Source organism: Lithobates pipiens, unplaced genomic scaffold (genome assembly GCF_037356315.1).
Source record: "Lithobates pipiens isolate NorthernLeopardFrog02 unplaced genomic scaffold, aLitPip1_a1.2 Scaffold_8, whole genome shotgun sequence".
NCBI lineage: Eukaryota > Metazoa > Chordata > Amphibia > Anura > Ranidae > Lithobates > Lithobates pipiens.
The window spans coordinates 225,546,095-225,571,386 of NW_027507903.1; the positions used below are offsets into that span (position 1 = coordinate 225,546,095).

Below are 25,292 nucleotides of genomic sequence, written 5' to 3' on the forward strand. Positions count from 1 at the left end.
CGTAAGTTGGCATTGGAGGATGTAGTATTTTTTTTTTTTAAGCTATAGTGGTACAAGTTTTATAAGTAGGATCAGGTGTCCTAGGTAAGGCACTGTAAGCAACCGATGATATTCATGCATTTTTTTTCTTTAATAGACAAATGAATGTATTCTTTTCATTTACAGAGTACGCCTGTGACAACTATACCAGCATTACATGTACAAGGCCACATAGTTGGCTCCCAGTCCTCTTCATACCCCACTACAACAGGTCAACCGGTGGAGCCAGTAAAGAAGCCAGGACAAAACTTTATGTGCCTATGGCAGTCATGCAAAAGGTAAGCATGCTTGTAGTCGGTCAGCTTGTCCTCTAAGCCAGCCTTTTTCAACCAGGGTGCCTTGAGGTTTCTTCAGGGGTACCTTGGAAAAATGCCAAAATGCCCAAAAAATTATCAAAATTATATACAAGCCAGCAGGTGGATCAAGCTTGCCTTAGTTACTCAAAACCACGGGCTTTGATTATGCACCTTTACGACATTCTAGACACTGGCATCCCTACAACCAATGACGTTATCAGGTATAAAGGAGGATGTCTGTTGCCTCCACAGCATTCTTTTTTGACCCTCCTGTGCCCCTCTTCCTCAGCATTGGGGTGACATTAGGTGACTGATGGAGAGAAATTGGGAGAGAAGAGAAACATTGGAATACTAGTCAGTATCAGTGTGCAAAAGCTTATTTGCTTTGGAAGAATAAATCCCGTCTAACATTTATGTATTGATGTTGCTGCATTACGTTAAGCTATTAGAATAGTTTTTTACATTTTATAATGGGGTGCCTTGAGACTGTCCGTAATTTTAAAGTGTGCCTTGACTGAAAAAAGGCTGAGAAACGCTATTCTAAGCTAAGATCAAGAGCACAAGCCTACATGTGAAGTTGAGGCTACTCTCTACCTACATGTGCAGGATTCTCTGGTTTAAATGTTGTTCAGGTCACCCGCCCCCAAACCTCCTTGCAAAAGCCTTCAGAGGTTGCTCTTTGAGGTTTTTATTTTGTTTGGTCTCTCCTTAGACAAGTACACCAAACTGATTACAGGGGCAAGCGTACTCTCCTTCCCCAGAAGATAAAGGCTTGTGCCTCTACTAGTGGGTCTTTCGGTCCTGATTTTAGGAAAGGTTCCTTTAGTCCCTGTCGGTATTTCTATGCTAATTTGAAGAAAGGAACTTATTTCGGAAAAAGGCATTCCCTTTTAAATAATCATGGGGGGGAAAGACATCTGATGAACTTTGTGGCTTTCTGGGCTAGCCCCTGGGCTATGGTTTTATTCACTTTTGGTAGTTCCTAACGTTCTACTCCCGCAGGTGACATTATACCCAATGGGTGATCTAAATCAGAGCTGGGCCCTCCAACCAATAGATTGTATGTTAAGTGCAAAAAAAACTATTTTAAGACTCCTGTTGATGTCTGCCTTACCTGGTTTGTAATTTCTTTTAGTTATTTTAGACCTATAATTTTATAGAACCCAGCTGTTAGACAGGAGCTGTAACCTTTTTGTAAAATAACATATATGCACACTCTACAGCCATATGTCTTTTGGTTTAATACTTAACTTTCCTGTAGGCTGCTCCTGGATACCCCTTTCTTTAGGGCAACATATCTCTGCCTGCCTTGCCTTCTCAGTATTTACGTTGGTGGATTGGGCTTACCTTATCCTGTCCATTCCCACCTATTCTTGTAGCAGGTGACATGTTGCTTATATTGTCAACCATAAAATGTACACTTGACACTTTTTTTGCTTTAGATTTGTGTTATTGTAAGAATGAAACAGAAATAAGCATAAAAAACTTTCTATTTTTTAATACTCAATATAAATTATAAACTATTTTCTTACATCAGGGGACACAGAACCATAGTACTTACTATGTGGGTTATAGGGCCACTGATAGGTGATGGACACTGGCACGCCCTAAGGCAAAAAGTGTACTCCCTATATAACCCCTCTTGCTACTGGGAGTCCTCAGTTTTTTCGCCAGTGTCTAAGTTGGTCACGAGTAAAGATGTGCTGTGCTGAGCTCCACTGGAAGCTTCCCTACTGGGGCTAGCCATGCTGACCGGATCCGTTCTGATGTCCTTTCATGGGCTAGATGGATGGTACCTAGGCCATGTGTCCGAAGAAACAAGGTTTTGCTTGCAAACGCTTCTGTTTAGAGAGCTAGACCCTGGCATCCAGTACTTTTTGGTAGTAAGGCCATAAAGCTTTTACTGGCAGGGTGCTGTCGCAGGTCCAGGATTGTGGGTAACCTGAGGTTCCCCTGTAACTGAAGGTTTCTTAAAGGTCTCGGAGCCCACCGTGAAGGGTGAAGATTGGGTTTTTATCTCAGCTAACCCTGCTGCGAGGAAAGGTAAGGGAGATTTTCTCAGGAATTTCTCCTTCTATGTATAATGTTGTGCCTATGTGTCACCACTGGGGGCTGTATTGAGCACTCACCGACCTGATGCTGGAAACAGCCCAGAAGCCTTTAATTTCTTCTCCGGCCACAACAGATCCTCCGGTAAGAAAGGGGGAGTCTAGTTCTCTTCCTGCATCCCCAATATTGGTCCTTTTCCCCTTCGGGGGATTGATATACCAAAAGCAGTTTGCTTTTCTTTTTCTTTTTCTTTTTTAAACGGTGTCAGACGCCGGCCACACGTGGAGGAAGTGTTAAAGCGCTGTGTATGTGTGGCTGCTGGCTGTGGAGGAACACATGAGCAGGACAATGGTTCAGGTTAGTGACACAGGCATTTCCCTTTGGCACATTATACTTTACCAGGCTAGGATTAATAGCAGCTAATGGTGTTGGACTATAGCCTAGCAGTGTACATTCTTTTGCTGGTAGTACCTTTATGCTTCAGGCTATGAGTGGTAATGGGACCAGGAACTCCTCTAAGGGTTCTAAAGGGGTCAATGGTTTTCACTATAAACTAAACCCATTTCCAAAAGAATGTCATCCTCCTCTGAGAGGGATGCTGCTGGTCAGATTGAGCCGTCAGGGTAAACTGTTGCATCAACACTTCATTCCCTGTATATATCATACAAGAGGTTTTTTCTTCTACCATTTGTAATTTGGAAAGAAGATTGATGCTATGTCTCTCCATAGTGGGGCTAAACATAGCAGATTCCCATCTAGTGATCAGGACCCTCTTATTGAGGTGCAGTAGGCTGGGGATCAGGAAGATCTTCCCAAATATTTGGAAGATACTTATTTATCCTCTTCTGAAGATCCTAATATGGAAGGAGTAGCATCACAAGACAGGTTGCTTGTGTACTCCTTACTCAACCTTTTTGCTGCCTGCAGCGCAGGCTCTTGAGGAACTCGACTCTAATTGGGTTCATTAGAACCTCCCCCCATCTGGGGATGTTTTTTCCTATTCATGCATGGCTAAAAAAGTTTATGTATTCTGAATGGGAACATCCGTATAAACAATATTATCCTCCCAAGAAATTCTCCACACTTTATCCTATGAAAGAGGATTTTTATGAAAGAAAATGGGGGGTTACAGCAATTGATTCTGCAATCGCCTCAGTGAGCAAGAATCTCACATGCCTGGTGGATAATGCACTGTTAAAGAATCCAACAGATAAAAAGTTGAAACTTCTTTCTAAAAACAATGTCTTTAGCAAGTTCAGTAGCGCAGCCGGTTCTTGCTGCAATTGGTGCATCTCAGTCCATTAAGGAACAGTTTGGAGATACTTAAAATCCTGCCTGATCAGGCCCAGCAATGGGCTAGTGTATCAGACTCACTATGTTTCACAGTAAATGCAATGAAAGACTCTCATTTAAGCCTCATGGCATATGATTGGACTAGTGCATTCTTGCAGAGTTTTGTGGCTGAAAAATTGGTCAGCCGAAGCGCCGTGTAAAAAGCTCTTGGCCAGTTTTCCCTTTCATGGTGAACGGCTATTTGGAGACGATCTGGGTAAGTACATCCAAAGGATCTCTAATGGGAAAAGCTCTCTTTTACCACTAAAGAAATAGTTCAAATATTTCTCCTTTAATCGTGCTGCCTCTCCTGTGCCAGGGGGCATCAGCCTCTAGGCAGTCTCGACAGCCTCAACCATCAGGTTCAAGGGGAAGTCCCCAAGGGCAGCACTAGGGTCAGAAGAGCTCTTGTGGCAGCCCACAAAGCAGAATGCTAAAGCCTCCTCATGAAGGGGCACCCCCGCTCGCTCAAGTGGGGGGGAAGGCACCTGCAATTCTCGATCTGGCAGAAACCATGTCTAGACAAATGGGTGGCTTCTGCAGTTTCTCTAGGTTACGACTAGAGTTCTGAGAGTTTCCGTCTCCTCGTTTTTTTTAAGGGAAAATGTTCCCAAAGATCCAGAGAAAAAGAAGTCTCTCTTTCTGGCTATGGATCATCTATTATCCCAGTCGGTGATATCAGAGGTTCCCTTAGTGGAACAGGGCACAGGGTTTGATTCAAACCTTTCACGATTCCAGAACCAAATGGAGAGGTAAGATCCATTCTAGATCTCAAAGATCTGAATCGGCACTAAAACATCCGATCCTTTCACACAGTCCGATTGGATGTGTCCATCCTGCAAGGAGGGGAGTTTTTGGCTTTAATCAATATCAAAGATGCATCTCCATGTGCCAAATTTTCCCGCTTACCAGAAATGGCTGTGCTTTGAAATATAAAATCATAATTTCAGTTGTGGCCCTGCCATTCAGTTTAGCCACTGTACCACGGATGTTCTGAAAGATTCTGGCATCTTTAGCAAGATTAAGGGCTCAAGGCATAACAGTCCTAGCCTATTTAGACGATCTACCTTTAATAGATCATTCAGTCTCGGGTCTAAACCAGAATCTGATCACAGAATCTCTGGGTTGGATACTCAACCTAGAAAAATCCTCCTAAAACCATCAAGGAGATTACAGTACTTGGGGCTGGTTATGGATACCGTACAGAAGAAGGTATTCTTACCCCAGACGAGAATCGGTTCCATTGTAGAACTAATTCAACTTATCAAAACAAAGAAAAATCCTTCCATTCAGCTGGGCAGGAGATTGTTGAGGGAAATGGTGGCCTCCTACGATGCCATCCCTTACGCGCAGTTTTCACTCAGGTCTGCTTCAAAACACCACCCCGTCAGTCTTGAATAAAAGGATTCAGGCCTTCATTTTTTCCCCAAATACGCTTGGCTCCCGATGTAAGTCAGAGCTTAAATTGATGGTTATCCAGCAAAAGGGAAAATCTTTTCTACTTGTATCCTGGAAAGTGTTAACAGATGCCAGCCTTCTAGGCTGTGGAGCAGCCCGGGAAGAAGATTGTCTAGGGGAGATGGTCCAGGTTAGATGACCTTGCCTATCAACATTTTGGAAAATTCGGGCAGTATGTCTGGCCCTAGAATCTGGGACGGTCAGACTACGGGACTGTCCTGTCAGGATTCAGTCTGACAAGACCACGGCTGTGGCTTACGTCAATCATCAGGGGGGCATGCGAAGTCGTGCAGCCCAGAGAGAGGTGAATAATGTTCTAGCTTGAGCAGAACACAACATTCCTTGCCTATCGGCAACTTTCATTCCAGGAATAGAGAGGTGGCAGACGGACTACTTGAGTCACCAACAATTATTTCCGGGAGAATGGTCTCTTCGCCCCGACATCTTCCAAGCGGTATGTCAGAGATTGAGTGTTTTCCGGACATAGACCTATTTGCGTCCAAATTCAACAACAAAGTCGACAACTTTGTGTCGGGAACAAGGGATCTGCTAGCAGGCGGCACAGATGCATTAGTCCTTCCATGGGATACGTTTTTTACTGATCTATGCGTTTCCTCCAGTTCTGCTAGTTCCGTGCCCTCTCCGTAGAAATGAAAGGAGGTGATTCTGGTGGCCCCAGAGGGCCCAAGAAGATCTTGATTTACCGAGATCATAAGATGACAGTAGGTGTCCAGACCTTCTTGCACAAGGTCCGGTATTCCATCCTACCTTGTGGACAAAAAATGTAACAGGTTTGACTGTTGACTCCCACTTTATAAAGAAGTAGGTGATCTCCTTCAGGTAGTGTCTACTTTGATGCCAGGAAGCCAGCTTCCAGAATCATTTACTATAGAGTCTGAAAGGCATATGTTTCTTGGTGTGGATCCAGGGGTTGGCACCCCAGGAAGTATGTCATAAGCAGGATCCTTGATTTCCTGCAAATGGGATCTGAAATGAAGTTGGCCTTGACTTCCATCGAGGGCCAGATCCAGGCCTTGTCAGTGTTTCCTTTCAATGGCTTCTTGCTTCTCAATCGTGGTGCGTAGCCTATTCAGGGGGTAACATGAATTAACCCCCTTATCAAGGCACCTCTAATCCCTGGGATTTGAATTTGGTCTTTTCGACTTTGCTGAAACAGCCGTTTGAGTCTTTGAGAAATTATTTTGATCCTTTTTGACAAGAAAGATAATCTTTCTGATTGCCATTTCTTCTGCTAGAAGAGCATTGGAACTAGCAGCTCTGTCTTGTAAAGAGCCATATTTGATCATGCAGAAGGATGAGGTGGTTTTATGTCCTCATCCTGAATTCCAACCAAAGGTGGTAACAGGTTTTAATTTAAACCAAGATATTATTCTTCCTCCTTTCTCCGCAGAGCCTCAATCTAGGGACGAGAAGGCACTGCATTCCTTGATGTAGTAAGAGCGATCAGAATCTACTTAAAGGCAACCACTCGACCGGATGTCAGGGTGAGAGGTCGCGGCGGGCTCAGACCTACCGCTCGCTCCAGAGACTAATGCTGCCAAGGTAGTGTGGAGGAGGAGGAGGGAAGGAGAAGCCGAGCGTTGAGGTGCCGAAACGAGGGGACGCTGTGAAGCTGTGACACCACGAAAGCGAGAGTAACGGTACACTCGGTTGACCGAACGGCGCAACAGTGGAGATATGTGGAGGTCGCCATAGGAAGCTCTCCCATAGAGGAACACCGATCCCCACGTAAGAAACCCTGTGAGAGAGGGAATCCAAGCGAAGGGAGGGATTGAGCGATACCCCCCCCCCCCCCGGTGGAAGAGACGTAAGACCCGAAGGTATGACTAGGAAAAGGGGGGTGGAGGAGGCGACCACACATAATGGATCACAAACACTACGCAGTTCCAAAGAATAGGCTGGCCACTCGACCGGGCTGACAGGCGTTGCTGCTGCTGCCGCCGCTTCTAAACTGGAGCGATATGCCCATACGCCTAATCAGACCCCAAACCAAACATCTAAAAAGAACGTGCAAGTCGGAGAGGGGCAGCCGCAGAGTACTGCAGCTGTGCAAACGGTCGGAAGGAAAAGCCAGGGCTTGACGTCCGAAATAGAGCCGACAAGTTTAAATAAAGCAATATGTATGGCAGTCCGGTCGGACACTATGGGTGTAATGGGTGGAATATCGGAAGCACAAGCGTCCGTGAGCAATCTCTCCTTGGAGAGGGGGACTGGACGGGACACTGAGATAAGTACAGAAGGAGAAATTTGGGCAAAAGGTAAAGAACCATCACTAAAAGAAATTCTTTCTGCGGTGAATACATGTAAATTATCATTGGATGATGTATCAGACCAATTAAAGCAGATAAGAGAAGACGGGATAAATCTTAAAAATGAAGTACAGAAAACTGCGGCCCGTATATTAGATATGGAGGAGAGAGTCAGCCAGGTGGAGGATGATGTACTCCCGCTGAAACAGGAGATGCAGATGATGAAGGGCCAGTTAAATTTGTGTATGGCTAAAATGGATAATATGGAAAATATTATACGCAGGAAAAATATCAGTTTTAGGTGTCCCGGAGAAAAGTGAAGGCAATAATCTTGCTGAATTTATGGAAATATGGATAAAGGATAAAGTAGGGAGTGAGAAGCTATCAAGATTTTTTGCAATTGAAAGGGCGTATAGAATTCCGTTTAGGATGGTGGAAGGAAGAAGTCATCCTAGACCCATAATCATCCAATTGCTGTCCTATAGAGATAAAGTTGTTATCCTTCAAAGAGCAAGAGAACTGCGTAACCTTGAATATAATGGGGTAAAGATTTCATTGTACCCGGATTTTTCCCCAGAGCTGCAAGGACAGAGAGCCAAGTTTATAGAGTGCAAAAAGAAATTGCACAGTCTTAAAGTGAACTATGCATTGCTTTATCCGGCAAAGTTGAGGGTATCAGCATTTGGGGAAAACACATTTTTTAATAGTCCAGAAGAAGTTAAGTCGTGGTTGGAGGAAAATAAATGTCTGCTGCAACAGAGGGGAGTGCTGTAATATGAAAACAGAAAGAAAATGGACTTTTTTTTTTTTTTTTTTTTTTTTTGTTCTGGACTAAGAGGGAATGCCCCCATATTGCTTTGTTTGTCTCCCTCCCTCTCTTCTTCCCCCCTTCTCCCCCTTTTTTTTTTTTGGCAGTAATGTGGACTATTTTTTTGTTATAGAAATAAGAGTTATGGGAGTGGGTGGGGAGGATATATCACCCTGGGAGGTAAAAACGGTCATGTTGGAAGCCCCTTAGAAGGGCCCCAAGTGGGGCATGGGAGGGTTGGGGAGGGGAAAGAAAAAAGGGATGGGGAGTATGAATGGATGAATGATAGCGAGAGAAAGGAGGTTGAAAGGATAGGAAAGGATACAGGTAGGCATGGTAAAGGATTATTAATTGCACAAAAAAAAATATATTTAAGTATAAAGTTGATGGGTGAAATTGCATTGAATACGGTGGTCAGGGAAAAAGGGCACAAGAAAATGAAATTAAGAGAGGCACAAGGAAAGAATATTGCTCAATTTATATAAAATGTGTGTAAATGTGCATAAGAAATATGGTAAATATGAGATACAAAATATGTGTGGGATTAAAATTTTGGAGCACAGGGAAAAAAGAAAAAAGCAAGGGGGAGATCACGTGTGAAAACACAGAGAAAGCACGTAGAATGGAGAATAAAAATATGATATTGTGGTGTAGGTTTTAAATATGGGAGTAAGCAGTAAGGTAGGGAACTTCACTAAAAAGGTTAAAATTTGTTCTTGGAATATACGGGGGGTGAAGGAACAGCTGAAGAGACGTGCGTTATTTTCCATGGGGAATATGGGTAATTATGGGATGCTCTGTTTGCAGGAGACCCACCTGGACCATGATACAATCAGTGTGCTAAGACACAGAAAATATAGGATACAATATCATTCTACATACACTTCCTACTCAAGGGGAGTGAGTGTCTTAATAGATCCTGGGTCGGGCCTAACCTGCAGGCAGAGCATCGTAGATGTTAAAGGGAGATATGTGTTCCTTTTTTGTGGTATAGAAGATAGAGTATGTGTGATTGCAACTGTGTATATCCCACCACCATTTAATGCAGAAATATTACATGAACTGCTGAAGTTTATAAAGGATAAGCCTGGAATCCCAGTCATAATAGCAGGGGACTTCAATATGATAATGGATCCAAAAATAGATAGGTTCCCACAGAAGGTCGGTAGTAGGGAGGGACCTAATGGGTTGTTATTTCAATTCTGTGAAGAAACGGGTTTTGTGGATATATGGAGGAGGTGGAACCCCTCAAAAAAACAGTATTCTTGTCACTCTAAGACGTACTCCACCTTGTCCAGGATCGATATGGTGCTGTGTAATGAAGAGGCGCTGGGGATGGTGGAGAAAGTGGAGTACGAGCCAAGGGGAATTTCGGACCATTCACCGGTAATGTTTTTAATGACAACAGGGAGAGGATGTAGTAGAAGGGAATGGAAGATAAACCCATTTTGGTTAGAACTAATGGATAACATGGAGGGGGTAAAAGAAAATCTAAAAGAATTTTTGAGCATAAATGTGGCATCTACGTCCCTGGGAATAATGTGGGATACCTTGAAAGCCTTCTTAAGGGGGGAACTAATAAAAAAGATATCACAGATTAAGAAGAATGGGGTAGCATGGTAGCAGGAAATAGAAGCAAAAGAAAGGGTAAGGAGGTCAGAAGAGAGGTATATAAGGGCCCCCTCAGAAGAAAGTTCCAAGGAATGGGAGAAAAATCAGGTAGAATATAAAAGACTTATATGGGAGAAAGAAGAGAAGAAAAGGCAGTTCCAGAGGCAGTCCTTCTTTGGCGAAGGGGAACAAGTGGGGAGGGTATTGTCAATGATTGCTAAATCAAATAGTTCGTCCCCAATAATACCGGCGATATTGGACAGAGAAGGAGGTATGAGGAAGTCAACACCTGAAATAGTGGAAGAGTTTAGAAAATATTATGAGGAACTATATAAAGTTTCAAACTCTGAAGTAGAGGGGGAGATGCAGGAATTTTTTGGGAAAATAACATTACCCAGGCTGTCGGAGGAAGATAGGGAGGGCTTGGAAGCACCATTGACCCTGGAGGAGCTGCAAAAAGTAACAGCAGAAATGACAAATCAGAAAGCACCAGGTCCGGATGGACTGCCGATAGAGATTTATAAAAAATTTGGGGAGATACTTTTACCGGCTCTCCTACAGGTGTTCAATGGTGCTTTTGAAGCGGGACAGCTGCCGCAATCAATGATGGAGGCCACAGTGGTGGTCCTAGCAAAAGAAGGGAAAAACCAATTGGAGACCGCATCATATAGACCTATATCGTTATTGTGTTCAGATGTTAAAATTTTGGCAAAAGTACTTGCAACAAGGGTAAAAAACATAATACCAAAACTAATACATCAGGACCAAACTGGGTTTATCCCAGGGCGGTCCACAAATATGAATGTGAGACGCACCTATTTAAACATTCAGATTCCTTCAGAAAACAAAGGGAATAGAGCAGTTATGTCCTTAGATGCAAAAAAAGCCTTCGATAGTGTGGAGTGGCATTATTTGAGGAGGGTGTTGGCGGAATTTCAATTTGGTCCGAGATTTATGCAATGGATAAGAGTACTGTATACAGGCCCTAGGGCGAAAGTGAGAATAAATGGGGAATGTTCAGAGGGGTTCCATTTGGAGAGGGGGACAAGACAGGGGTGCCCTTTGTCGCCCCTGCTTTTCGCCCTCTCGATGGAGCCTCTGGCTATAGCCTTGAGAGAGGCGAAGGATATTCGGGGGTTTAAAAGAGGGAACGAAGAGGAAAAGGTTGCCTTGTATGCAGACGATGTATTGCTGTTATTAGGGGACACGGGGCCCTCATTGGTGGCGGCAATGACCCTGATAAAAGAATTTGGGTATTTCTCTGGACTTGAAATTAACTGGGAAAAATCTGCCCTCCTACCAGTGGATCCCCTCGATACCCCACTGCCAGTACAGGTATCCCAAATAGAAACAGTTAAACAAATGAAGTACTTGGGAGTGAATATGACGGCAGACCCAAGGCAGTATATAGCAGGGAATTTAGTTCCACTTATGTCAAAATTAAAACGTAAAATTAGAATATGGAAGAACCTCCCCTTGTCAGTAGCCGGTAGGTGCAACTTAATTAAGATGGTGTGGATGCCTCAAATATTATATGTTATACAAAACTCACCGGTTTGGATTCCAAAATATTGGTTTAAAAGAATGGAAAGTTTGTTTAGAGAGGTGATATGGAAGAACAGTGTGGCAAGAATTAGCTTACAAGCACTACAGAGACCAAGGGAAATGGGTGGGATGGCACTACCTAATATGAGATACTACTTTCTGGCTGCCCAATTACAGTATATGAGGGGAGGTAACCTGGTGGCAGTGACAGGAAGGGGGGGGTGGACCCCTGGGGAGGGATACTCCACATATGGTCGCGGAAGCCGTGGAAGCCGACTCATTTAGGACCAGCTGCCCCACAGTCCAACTGATGGTAAAGTGTTGGGAGGAGGTAAAAGTAATATTGGGGTACAGAGGATATACAGAATTCTCACCAATATGGGAAAATAAAAACTTAGAGGAAATTAAGAAAATGGGGAGATTAGTAGAATGGGATCGGAGGGGCATACACTTCTTAGTGCAACTATACAAGGACGGGAGACTGAAAACATTTCAGGAATTAAGGGATGAATATGGGTTACCGGCTTATTACCTCCTTAATTATATACAAATTAAACATGCGTTAGAGGCACAATTTAGAAACAGGAAGTTGGAATGGAGTAAGATGCCTGCACTCAGGAGAATCATAAGTTATAATATATCGAAAGGAGGTATTTCTGAGATCTATAGGTATCTAAAGGGAACAGAACAAGAAGGGGTAATAGAGGAGAAAAAAAAGGCAAAATGGGAAAGAGAGGTGGGCCCAATATCGGTAGAACAGTGGGAAAAGGTTCTGGCATTGGGGGCGAAAGTTTCCTTATCTCCATCAAATAGTATATCTCAAATGTATTTAATCCACAGGGTATATTATACTCCTCTTAAATTGTTTAGATTTGGGAGTAGACAGGATGCAGAATGCCAAAGGTGTGGGGACCGAAGAGGAGATTTAATACATATGATTTGGCGATGCCCAAGATTATATAGATATTGGGTAGGAATAATAGGAAAAATTAATAAAGTGTTTGGGTTATCATTGGAAGTAGAAGCCAAAATCTGTATAATGGGATTGATAGAAGAAGAGGAGGTACGAAGGGATATCCACACAGCGGTCATTAGATGCCTTTTTCAGGGGAGGAAATTAATTGCGTTTAAATGGCAGAGGAGGGAAGCGCCTACAGTAAAGGAATGGATGGAAATGGTGAAAGATAACATAAAAAAGGAGGAATACATATATAGGAAAAGAGGTAATTATGGGAAGTTTGTTAAAATATGGGGAAAGTGGGGTGAGCAATGAGAAAGGGTGAGTAAGTTGCAAGAGTGATGGATGAAGGAGGGAATGAATGAGAGGTGGGGAGGGGGATGGGAGAAGGGAATGAGTAATTTGTTTAAGTTTGATGTTATTTAAAATTTTCTTTTGTATAAATTGTGAATGGAATATTATTGGCGGAGGGAATGGGAGGGGGTTGATAGGGGGAGGGAGGATGGGAGGGGGGGATAAGGGAAATTTGTCTGTAAGGGGAATTATTGTATGTGATTACTTTGTGGTAATATTTGTAAATTTGAATATAAAGCAAATAAAAGAAAAAAGTTTAAAGATTAAAAAAAAAGGGAAAAAAAAAAAAAAAAAAAAGGCAACCACTCAGGTTCGCCAAACACATGTTTTGTTTGTACTGCCAGAGGGTCCAAAATCTGGACAGGCAGCGTCAAAATCTACTATTTTCCAAATGGGTTCGTCAAGCGATTGTTCAAGCTTCAGCTTCAAGAAGAAAATTCTTCCTTCTCATGTTAGAGCACACTCATCCAGGGCGATTAGTGCCTCTTGGGTGCTGCATCAGCCCTCTATGGTTCAGATCTGTAAGGCCACGACTGGGTCTTTGGTTCATACGTTTATCAGATTTTATCAAATCGAGATTAAAGGTCATGAGGATATTGCCTTTGGGCGCAGTATACTACAGGCTGCAGTTTGTCCTCTGGCCTCCTGTGTTTTGTTGTCTCCCTCCCTTCAGTTGCCATTGCTATGGGACATCCTACATTGTAAATACTATGGTTCTGTGTCCCCTGATTTAAGAAAAGAAAACAGGATTTTTAAAACGGCTTACCTGTAAAATCCTTTATTTGATGTACATCAGGGGATGCAGAGGTCCCTCCCTTCTTGGTATACACTTGTATTGCTTGGCTACAAAACTGAGGACTCCCAGTAGTGGGAGGGGTTATATAGGGAGTACACTTCTTGCCTTAGGGCGTGCCAGTGTCCATCACTTATCAGTGGCTCTATAACCCACATAGTAAGTACTATGGCTCTGTGTCCCCTGATGTACATCAAATAAAAGGATTTTACAGGTAAGCGGTTTTAAAAAATCCCTGTTTTTATAGACCTAGAATTGAGACAGTGTTGTGGATTTTCTTTTTGTAATAAAACTGTAAATTGAGAATTGAATAACCTTTTTAAAAATCTGTTATTTGTGATATTTTCCTTCCTGTTTAAAATGGGGGATTTTATTGTGGACGATTGAAATAAAAAAAATTCCGCTGCATTAATAATTTATTTAATTTAATTTTTTTTATGCGAAAGGTGGTTTGCAACACCCTCACAGGTATATTACCATGCAGCTACAGAACATGGTGGTAAAGATGTGTACCCAGGGCAGTGTCTGTGGGAAGGCTGTGAACCCTTCCAGCGGCAAAGGTTCTCTTTTATCACGCACTTACAGGTGAGCTGCCCTGCTCTGACAAATCTGTGTAGTACCAGTATTAAAACTGTATTTTTTTTGATTGCATCCTTGTTTTTATTTGTTTGCAGGACAAACACTGCTCGAGGGAAGCCCTACTTGCTGGACTGAAACAAGAAGAACAGAACCAGGCAGGGCATCAGAAATCTTCCAAGTAAGGTTTATTTAATTATTTTTTGTAACCGTAAACTCTTTTGCCTGCTTCCTCTACAGATGCATAGTTCAATATGAAGGCCGTAACTTTTCTGTCTGCTGCACATTACACCCACAAAACCTTCTTCTATAGGGGCTGTCTCCTGCCTTGGGGATACAGCCCTATAGAAGTCCTTCGGGCATTAATGCGCAGACACGACAAGGACAGCGGGAGAGTAGGTTAAGTGTGTGCTGTGACCATAGATTACCTTTAACCTCTTTCCGCCCGCAATATGTATATATACATTGCGTTTTGCAAGTGGTTTACTGGGGTTGTAGCTGATGGCTTTGTATCTTTTAATTTTTTTCAGCTAGTGGCTGGCTTTCTCATGAAAGCGGTCTGAGTGGCTCATTAGCCATAGGATCGCTTTCAGGAGGGAACACCCCCTCCTGCTGGTCGCCTCAGGGTTACCGTATTCGCCAGTGTAGCCAGCTGGTCAGAGAGGCAATGGGAGACTAGGTTGTCTAGTTGCCTCTATGGCCTTGGAGGACAGGAGTGACATCATGACATAACTTCCGGTCTAGGGCGTCAGTAAACCAGTGGTTTTAACAAAAGATCACTTCTTTTTACATTTTACAGTTTACATTCCTTGTAATAGGAATAAAAGTGATAAAAAAAATGAAAGGGACAGTGTAAAAAATAAAATCAATACGATTAAAACATATTTTTTTAAGTGCCCTCATCCCTCCGTGCTCATGCCCAGAAGCAAACACATAGGTAAGTCGCTTGCACACACACACACGTGTGGTGTGTTCCCACTACACGTGAGGTATCGCTGTGAAGGTTGGAGCAATAGCGATAATTCTAGTTCTAGACCTCCTCTGTAACTCTAAAAAAGGTAACCTGTAAAAAAAAATTAAAATGTCACTTATGGAGATTTTTAGGTACCATCGTTTTTTGCCGTTCCACAAGCGTGCGCAATTTTAAAGTGTGACATGTTGGGTATCTACTCAGCGTAACATCATCTTTTATATGTTACAAAATAATTGAGGTATGTTATGTTTCGTTTTTAATTCACGAAAGTGCATTTTTTTCCCAAAAAGTTGCATTTGAAAAACTGCAGAACAAATACCGTGTGACATAAGAAATTGCAACGATGACCATTTTATTCCCCCCTGGGTCGCTGCTAAAAAATATATATATAATGTTGGGTTGTAAGTAATTACCGTATTTATCGGCGTATAACACGGACCTTCAATTTAAGAGGGAAGTTTCAGGATAAAGTGGATTAAATCGCTTTGATGCAAAATAATGGTCATCGCCCATCGGCAGCCTCCATGCAGCTTGATTAGCGCCCATCGGCAGCCTCCATGCAGCTTGATTAGCGCCCATCGGCAGCATCCATGCAGCTTGATTAGTGCCCATCGGCAGCCTCCATGCAGCCCGATTAGCGCCCATTTGCAGCCTGTGAGTAGCAAGCATACACCAACCAGTGATACCATAAAACCCTTGTACAATATCAATGCATAAGATAGTGCAGCACTACCTAAAATATATCATATACAAGAATGTACATCCATTGTGACACTAAATATTCATATGTGATAGAAAATGTGCATAGATTAATACCCCCACTAGTGGTAGGAGAAAGCACTTTAGTGTCACGTTGGGTATCCGTTTACTTGGTGTAACACAAGCCACACTACCATGCTGGTCAGTTCACGGATGGTAGTGCAAAATGTAATGGCTGTGGCATGTGTACATTCCTGGCTGCTACCAGTTTAACTTCTGTTGTGGGGGGATATGAGGGATTGGAGAGAGAGACTGCATCTGCTATAGATTGGCATAAGCCAGTGATGGCGAACCTTGGCACCCCAGATGTTTTGGAACCACATTTCCCATGATGCTCCTGCATTTTGCAGTGTAGTTGAGCATCATGGGAAATGTAGTTCCAAAACATCTGGGGTGCCAAGGTTCACCATCACTGGCATAAGCCATAGCCAGTTCAGGTTTACAAAAGACCAAAGTTAAAGGATAATGTTGATTAAGCAATTTGTTTAACAAGGATATTCTGTCAGATGTAGTAGTGTTGATTGTTTTGTAGAGTGTTTTTTTTTTATGACTGGTGAAAATTAGATCAAATACAGAAATTTCCAGGGTTTCTCCATTGCAATTTTGTAACCACCATACCGCAAATTTACATGTACAAACTAGCATGCTTAATCTATTTTTTTCCCTCTAGGCAATCTTCTGCGGGGGCATCAACTCCCCGACCACAGAAGGCCATTGTGAACCATCCAAGTGCTGCCCTCATGGCACTAAGGCGGGGATCAAGGAACCTGGTTTTTAGAGACTTTACGGTGAGTTAATTTATTCAGTCACCAAGAAAAATGTTTCATCTGCTATGTTAGATATGCAAGTGAATACTATTTTCTTTCTGTTTTATAAAGGATGAAAAAGAGGGACCAATTACAAAACACATCCGATTAACAGCTGCCTTAATATTAAAAAATGTTGCAAAACACTCAGAATGTGGTCGTCTGTAAGTATTACCCTGGGTTTTTGTATGAGTTTTACACAGAGCAAATTTAGTTTTATGAGCACCAAGTATCTTGTGGTATTTATACAGTGCCTTGAAAAAGTATTCATACTATGTCATATTACAACCAAAATGTAAATGTGTTTTCTTGGAATTTTATGTGCTGGACCAACACAAAGTGGCACATAATTGTGAAGTGGAAGGAAAATAATAAATGTTTTTCCAAATTATTTACTAATATCTGAAAAGTGTGGGGTGCATTTGTATTTTTTCCCCCCTTTACTCTAATGCCCTTAACTAAAATCTAGTAGAACCACTTGCCTTCAGAAGTCGCCTAATTAGTAAATGGAGTCCCCCTGTGTGTAATTTAATCTCAGTATAAATACTGCTGTTCTGTGAAGCCCTCAGAGCTTTGTTAAAGAACCTTAGTGATCAAAGAGCATCATGAAGACCAAGGAAGACACTAGACAGATCAGGGATAAAGATGTGGGTAAGTTTAAGCACTTGCTAAACAAAAAAAGACCAACATTTTTGGAAAAAAAACGTTTCTTTGTTTCTGTTATAAAATGTTGCAAATAGTTTTCTTCTTCACTGATGGGCACTGATGAGCAGCACTGGTTGGCACTGATGAGGGAGCCCTGGCAAGCATTTATGGACACTGATTGGTCATCGGTGGGCATCCTCAATCATCAGCGCAGGCCCCCTCTGTCAGGAGAGTAGCTAATAGGCTCTCTACTAATTTCTGTCTGATACGGTAGAGGAAAAGGCAGTACACAGCTTCTCCTGTTTACACCGTGATGAGCTGTGATTGAACACAGGTGATCACGTGGTAAAGTGCCTCCACCTCCCCACTGATTGTCGCGCTGCTACACCTCCCAGCTCCCACCCCACCCCCTCGGGGCACGCTAGCTTGTTATCCTGAAAGACGCAGTCAGGATAACTGAACCACTTCCCGGCTGTCATTCTGTTATAGGCTGGGCGGGAAGTGGTTAAAGCAGGGTTGGGTTATAAAAAAAAAAAATCTCAAGCTTTGAACATCTCACAGAACACTGTTCAATCCATCGTCTGAAAGTGGAAAGAGTATGGCACAACTGCAAACCTACTAAGATATGGCCATCCACCTAAACTGATAGGCTAGGAAAGAAAAGCATTAATCAGTGAAGCAGACAAGAGGCCTCTGGTAACTCTGGAGGAGCTGTAGAGATCCATGGCTCAGATAGGAGAATTGGTCCTCGGGACAACTATTGTCGTGCACTCCACAAATCTGGATTTTATGGAAGCGTGGCAAGAAGGAAGCCATAAGAAGATCCCGTTTGCAGTCTGCGAGGAGCCATGTGGGGGACACAGCAAACTTGTGGAGGAAGGTGCTCTAGTCAGATGAGACCAAACTTTAACTTTTTGACCTAAAAGCAAAACTGTGTGGGGGACTGAATACAAATGCATGCCACACTTTTGTGAAAAATTTGAAAAAAAAAACATTTTTTCTCTATCATCTATTGACGACACAGCAACTCTTCTTGACCTTAGGGTAATATCGCCCCTTTAGGAGAGAACTAGGCAGAAAGTATTAAAAACATCAACACTTGCACAGTACCGCCCAGGGGGTGGTCCTACTGGCTATATCCCCTCACACTGCATCCAGCAGCTCAGCTCAGTTTTTTTCTGCCTAGTCTAAGAGAAGGACCTGGCTCCCGGTGGGACCATTTTTTTTATTTTTCTGCATTTTTGCATCCTGTGATCTACAATCAACAGCTGGGCTGTGACAGGCTGGATAATGTAGATCCTTGTAGTCTCTCCAGCGTGGACATCGAGCGTGAGCAGGCCCTAGCTACACGCTGGGTTGGCCACGACATGCCCTGTCTAATCCAGGGGTGGCCCGGTGAGCTATATGCTCCGGAGCGCACACATGACCGGGCTACTGCTGTCTGTGTCAGTGTGCTATGGCCGGCAGCCATCCCGTACTGCTCGGGTGATGGGAACTGTCTGTGGAATGCTTCCAGCAGTCCCCGAAGGAGGGGTTAGTATGGTTCCACCTGTCACGGCAGGATGGAGCAGCTGGGCATTCCCTGGGAGGTCGACTAGGGGGTCTCTCACTCTCCTTTTCTTCTCTCCCTGTCCCTTTCCTTGTCCCCATGCTATGGCCCATTGTGTGACTTGGCACATGGGGGTGCAGTGCACGTACCTGGCTCGGGGGGGCTCTGGGTCCTGGCAGGGGGCTGCGCTGGGTGTTGGCGGGTCCGCTTGTCCTTTTCCCTGTTTCTGGGCCACGGTGGGGTGTTTTGTGCTGTGTGAGACATGTGGGGAGGTCGCTGTGTGCTCCGCGGCCATTTTCCTGGGGCCACTGCCATTTTTTTTTTGTAGCCACAGCCAGATTTTTTTTTTTTGCCTTTCAGCCATATTCTTGGCGCCCTCAGACGTTTTTGCTGAGGCGGCCATTTTCTAGTAGCCTCAGCTTGTTTTGCCTCTAGCCTGGGGAAACTCTGATTCAGACTCAGGGCCCTGCTGTGATAGGCAGCTGGTTCTGATGTATCGGAGGATGCGGACCAGGACTGTTAGGACAGTGAGTATGACTTCGTGTCCGGGTCAGAGCAGGAAAAGGCGCTTGTAGGAGCACTTATTACAGCGGTGCAGGATACCTTAGAAATAGAGGATATGGCGGGGGCATCTACAGAGGTGTCGGTCCCACAAGCCGGCCCATACGGTGATGCGTTACCCCTTGGAGGAGAGTCTCCTGAAGAAATAGACATCTCCGAATGTTGACCCCTGGTATCCAGGTTAAATAAGGTAACCACAATTCCGGTGGAAGGGCCTCCTGCTTTCAAGGACCCTACCGACAGAAGGAGCAAGTCTGTTGCCCAGTCCTTGTTTACCGTGGTGGGGTCAGCATTGCGGCCAGTGGTAGCAACGGCCCTGGTGTCGCAGACTCTTACTGAATGGGCTAAATTGTTGCACCATGAATTGGAGACACAACAGGCTTCCTCGGTCTGCGTGGAGCTGGCGGACCAGTTGGTGCAGGGCCTTATGTCTGTGGTGCAGCCTTAGATACGGCCCCCTTGCTTTCTAGAGCCTCAGTATCAGCAGTAGTGCTACGTCGCCTGATTTGGCTGAAATGCTGGTCTGCAGACCAGGCATCTAAGAAAGCACTGGCAGACTTGCCCTTCCAGGGAGAGAGACTATTTGGAGCCTCACTGGATGACATTATTAAGAATGTTACTGGGGTAAGAGAACGTTACTCCTACAGTCCAGAAAAGTGAAGGAGCCACGCTGTATTCTGCTCAGAAGCTGATTTTTCGTCCGCCCCGGGTCGGCAGGTAAGCATTCCCAATCTGACAAGGTTCCTGCTGAGGGACAAAAGCGTCCCTGGTTTCGCAAGCCTGCGAGCAAATCTGTTACCGCACAAAGGTTTGCCCTCGCCTGACTTTCGGGTGGAGGGGGGGGTCATCTTTGAGAGTTTGCAGCCCGGTGGACCACCCTACTTTCCGACCAGTGGGTCTGCAAACTGGTTTCCTCAAGGTACAAGATGTAGTGTTTGTTTTTTTTCTTGTCCGCCAAACAGATTTTTTCCCTCCAACCTTCATCTTGTTCCGGCTCGTCGGGAGGCTGTTTTGGGCAGTACAGAACCTGCTGCTGCGCAGGTTGATAGTACCTGTACCGACACCAGAAAGGTTTCAGGAATTCTACTCCAATCTGTTTGTAGTCCCAAAGAAGAAAGGGCCGTCTGGTCCTGGACCTCAAGGCCCTGAACAGCTTTGTGGAAGTATAAAGGTTCAAGATGGAATCAGTTCGCTCAGTGGTCGCTGCACTCCATCGGGGGAATTTCTGGCATCTCTGGACATCAAGGACGCATACTTGCATGTCCTCACAGGCATCAAGCATCAGAAGTTTCTGCGATTTGTGGTTGGGGACGAGCACTTCCAAATTGTAGCTCTCCCCTTTGGCCTGCCGTCGACACGGAGGGTCTTCATCAAGGTGCTAGCCCCAATTTTGGCTTTGCTAAGGCAGCGAGTGATCGCAATCGTGGGTTACCTGGACGACCTCCTGAGGGCAGCTCCCGCCTCAGTCAAGGGAGGATGTGGCAATCGCCATGCAAACTCTTCAGGAGTTTGTTTGGGTACCGAAGTCGGTGATGGTGCCGACTCAACACCTGGAGTACCTGGGCCTGCTTCTGAACTCCTCGGAGGCGAGAGTCTTCCTTCCTTTGGACAAGCTGCAGACTCTTCAAGCTACGGTGAAGTTGTTGGTGTCCCACAGGTGGTCTTCGCTGCATTTTTGCATGCGAGTCCTGTGTCTCATGGTAGCCACTTTCGAATCGGTATCGTATGTTCAGTTCCACACTCAAGTCTTGCAAAAGGAGATGCTGTCAAGATGGGACAAATCTCTGTTGTCTCTGGAATGTCAAATTTGATTGAGCCAGCTAGTCAGGGACTCCCTGCTCTGGTGGCTGAGGTCCCCGGCTCTTCGGTCCGTGAAGTTCCTTCCTCTTCATTGGACGGTGATCACAACGCCAGCCTGACCAGTTGAGGGGGAGTTTGGAGCATACAGTCAGCCCAGGGTCGGTGGACCCAGGAAGAATCCCACCTACCGATCAATGCGCTGGAACTTCGGGCAATCAGGCGGTGCCTCTCCACATGTTCAGAGGCTGCAGGGGCGTCTTGTCAGGATCCAGTCTGACAACGACACGGCGGTGTTGTATGTCAACCCTCAAGGAGCTCGGCTGCAGCACTGGAGGTCGCTCACATCCTGCGGTGGGCAGAGCGGCTCGTGCCAGCTCTGTCGGCCTTGTACATTCCAGGCGTTGAAAATTGGCAAGCGGACTACCTAAGTCGTCATATGCTGGACTAAGGGGAATGGTCGCTACATCCGGATGTATTTTGGCTCCTTGGCCTAAGGTGGGGCACACCAGATGTGGCTCTCCTGGCTTCTTGACTCAATTGGAAGGTACAGAGGTTTGTGGCCAGGTCAAAGGATCCCTGGGCGGACGCAGCAGACACAATGGTGGCCCCTGGGGGGCATTATCGACTGATTTATGATTTCCCCCCACTCAAACTTCTACCACATCTGCTTTGCAGCGTGGAGGTCGAGGGGATTCTGGTAATTGCCCCAGATTTGCCTCGGCGTCCGTGGTACACCAACATAGTATGAATGGTGGCGGATGTTCCTTGGCGACTGCTGATGCGAGAGGACCTTCTGTTGCAAGGTCCAATACTTCATCCTGCTTTACTGTTACTGGCTTTAACGGCATGGCTGTTGAAAGCCAGGTGCTAAGGGACAGAGGTTTGTTGGATTCGGTAATATCCACTATGTTGAGTGCACGGAAGTAATCTTCTTGGAAGATTTATCATCGTACGTGGAAGGCCTACATCTCCATGTGTGAGGAGATGGGGTGGCTTCCACGTACATATTCAGTTTCCAGGATCCTGCTGTTTTTGCAGTGAGAAGTGGATCAGAAACTTGCATTAAGCACCATTAAGGGGCAGATATCAGCTTTGGCTGTCTTTTTTTTTTTTTCCATCGTCCCTTGGTGACTCATTCATTGGTGAGTACGTTTATGCAGGGGGTTTGATATGTGGCCCCTCCGGTTTGACCACCGCTACCTCTGTGGGATTTGAACCTGGTGCTCTCGGTGCTTCAGAAACCGCAGTTTGAAAAGATTAGGGAGATTCACTTATTGACACTCAAAGTAGTCTTTCTAGTGGCCATTACATCTGCCAGGAGGGTTTCTGAGTTGCCGGCTTTGTGTTGAAAGTCTCCCTACTTGATCCTCCACAAGGATAAGGCGTGGCTGCGTCCGCAGCCTTTGTTTCTTCCAAAGGTCGTTTCATATAAATGACATTGGGGGTGTGACGGCCGAGGACATTAGCACAAAGACATGGCTTTGCATTCCTTGGACGTGGTCCGGAATCTGCGGGTGTATCTCTGCTACGGATCCTTTTCGGAGGTTGGACTTGCTGTTTGTATCGGCTGGCCCGAAGAAGGGACTGCCTGTCTCATCGGCCACCATTTCTCAGTGGATTAGACCGATTGTAGTTCAGGCTTATGCCATAATGCGATGGGCGCCTCCCTTTCCTGTCACAGCACATTCTACCAGGGCAATTGGTGCCTCTTGGGCTTTCCGATATCAAGCATCTGTTTCCCAGGTGTGTAAGGTGGTGACCTGGTCATCCGTTCACACTTTAACTAAATTTTACAAGGTTGATGTGAGCGCATCTTCGGATGCTTGCTTCAGCCACAAGGTTTTGCAGGCGGCTGTTTAAGGTTGCAACTCCTCCGTTGAGGAGCTTTGGTTCTTATGGGTGGAGTTATTGTTTGCTGTTCCCACCCCTCATTTCTTTGACACTGCTTGAGGACGTCCCTAAGGTCAAGAAGAGTTGCTGTGTCCATCAATGAACGATGGAGAAATTAGGATTTTTGTACTCGCCGTAAAATCCTTTTCCTTGATGGACACAGCACCCACCCCTCCTATTTATGTTTGTACTGCTTTTGACGAACTGAGCTGCTGGATGCAGTGTGAGGGGTTATAGCCAGTAGGACCGCCCCCTGGGTGGTACTGTGCAAGTGTTGCTGTTTTTAACACTTTCTGCCTAGTCCTCTCCTAGAGGGGCAATTATAACCCTAAGGTCAAGAAGAGCTGCTGTCAGTCAATGAACTTCAGAGAAAAGGATTTTTTACGGTGAGTATAAAAATCCTATTTTCCTCCCACTTCACAATTATGTGCCACTTTGTGTTGGTCTGTCACCTAAAATCCCCAAATTTACTGTACGTTTTCAGTTGTAACCATGACTAAATGTGGAACATTTAAAGGGGTATGAATACTTTTCACTGTATTTCCCTGGCTGGTATAAACTGAAGCTCCCATACCTATGGCCTACAAACGAATATGGAACATCTACAGGCTTTATTAGGGTCCTGAAATAAAATACCTAAAAAATATATCAAATGTAAAGAAACAAAGTAAACCAGACAAAAGCCACATCCTCTTTTTAAAATCAAACATCCCTGCCAAAAACATAGTTCCCTTTCTCCTATTTGGATGATCCTCAGAAAAAAACCTCTTCAAAGTAATATGCAACGAGCTAATTCTTTAAACATTAAAATCTGGGCCCATGTCCAGAGCAATTCAGAGGTGTACTTTATTGTGAGCATCATATACTGGTTGCAAGACCTAACAATGTAGCACTTATTGTACCATTCATAACCAAGTATACATAGCATGGTTGGTCAGGTCTACAGATTGTAGTTATTTTATTTGTTTGCCAGCAAAATCACATGTCAAAGTTTGACATGCGGACAGGAGTCGGTACACGGATCGAAATGCAGAGGCTCTCCGGATCCATGCACCCACTCCTGTCCAAATGTCAGACTTTGATATGTGATTGTGTCTGTGCCGGCACTGCGCGTGCATCCACTTTTATGGGCTGCTTGCATGCAACTCCCAAGGTGGATGCAAATGCATCTGCCGGAAGCTCTGCACAGAGGACAGCACTGATCTGCTGTTTGAGCCCTAAATCATTCAGGGCTCATATAAAACCTAAGGAACCACAAAATACAGGTTTCTTAAATGCAGCAAATCTGCATTTGATGTTAATTACAATAACCAAACTCAATAATGTGCAAAGTAACCAAGTGATTGCAGTCCTTCTAGATACCTTCAAGCATATATTTGGCTATACTAAAACAAAGTGTATAGCATTGTCACTATAACCAAATTTTCATCAAAATAAAGTCTACAAGTATAATCCGAAATTGTCTAACCACTTCCAGTTTTTCTATTCACAATCCGTGACATGAAGGGCTAATGTGCTTGTCACTCATCAAAGATGAATCGTAAAGTACTAATTCATAGTCTTCACAATGGTTCCAAGCAGTGGTATCAGACCCCAAAATAAAGTAGACCACATATAGCATTTTTCCAAAGGATAAAATCCACATTTACTAAGCCAAAACATATAAAAATAAACAGCAAAACCACACATACATCCTATCACATGTGGTTCAAATGTGTGCAATGATGTCAGAACATATGCCCTTTCTGCATTTAGTCAGAAGTTACATCAGAGGACTTGAATATTTATGGATTTATCCTTTGGTATCATGCCATGTGGGATCTGTGCTATACAATTTGTTTTTATAGGTTTCTTAACTGCTTCAGCCCCAGAGGATTTTACCCCCTTCGTGACCAGAACACTTTTTGCGATTCGGCATCATGTTTTAACTGACAATTGCGCGGTCATGCAACGTTGCACCCATACAAAATTGACGTCCCCCCCACACAAATAGAGCTTTCTTTTGGTGGTATTTGATCACCTCTGCGGTTTTTATTTTTTGCGCTATAAACAAAAAAAGCGACTATTTTGAGAACGCAATATTTTTTACTTTTTGCTATAATATCCCCCAAAAATATATATATATATATTTTTTTCCCCTCAGTTTAGGTCGATATGTATTCTAATACATAATTTTGGTAAATAAAATCACAATAGGCATATATTGATTGGTTTGCACAC

The 25,292-nt window shown here is 44.2% G+C and overlaps 1 protein-coding gene across 1 annotated transcript in view; it reads left to right on the forward strand.

The window, feature by feature from the left end:
* The window catches only part of ARID2 (AT-rich interaction domain 2), a 157,952-nt gene that overhangs the window by 129,115 nt on the left and 3,545 nt on the right, over positions 1–25,292 (forward strand). The window contains exons 16-20 of the mRNA XM_077472945.1: positions 166–317; positions 13,960–14,098; positions 14,188–14,270; positions 16,492–16,609; positions 16,700–16,791. Of these exons, the coding sequence (XP_077329071.1) occupies positions 166–317; positions 13,960–14,098; positions 14,188–14,270; positions 16,492–16,609; positions 16,700–16,791 (584 nt within the window). The remainder of the gene's footprint in view (positions 1–165; positions 318–13,959; positions 14,099–14,187; positions 14,271–16,491; positions 16,610–16,699; positions 16,792–25,292) is intronic.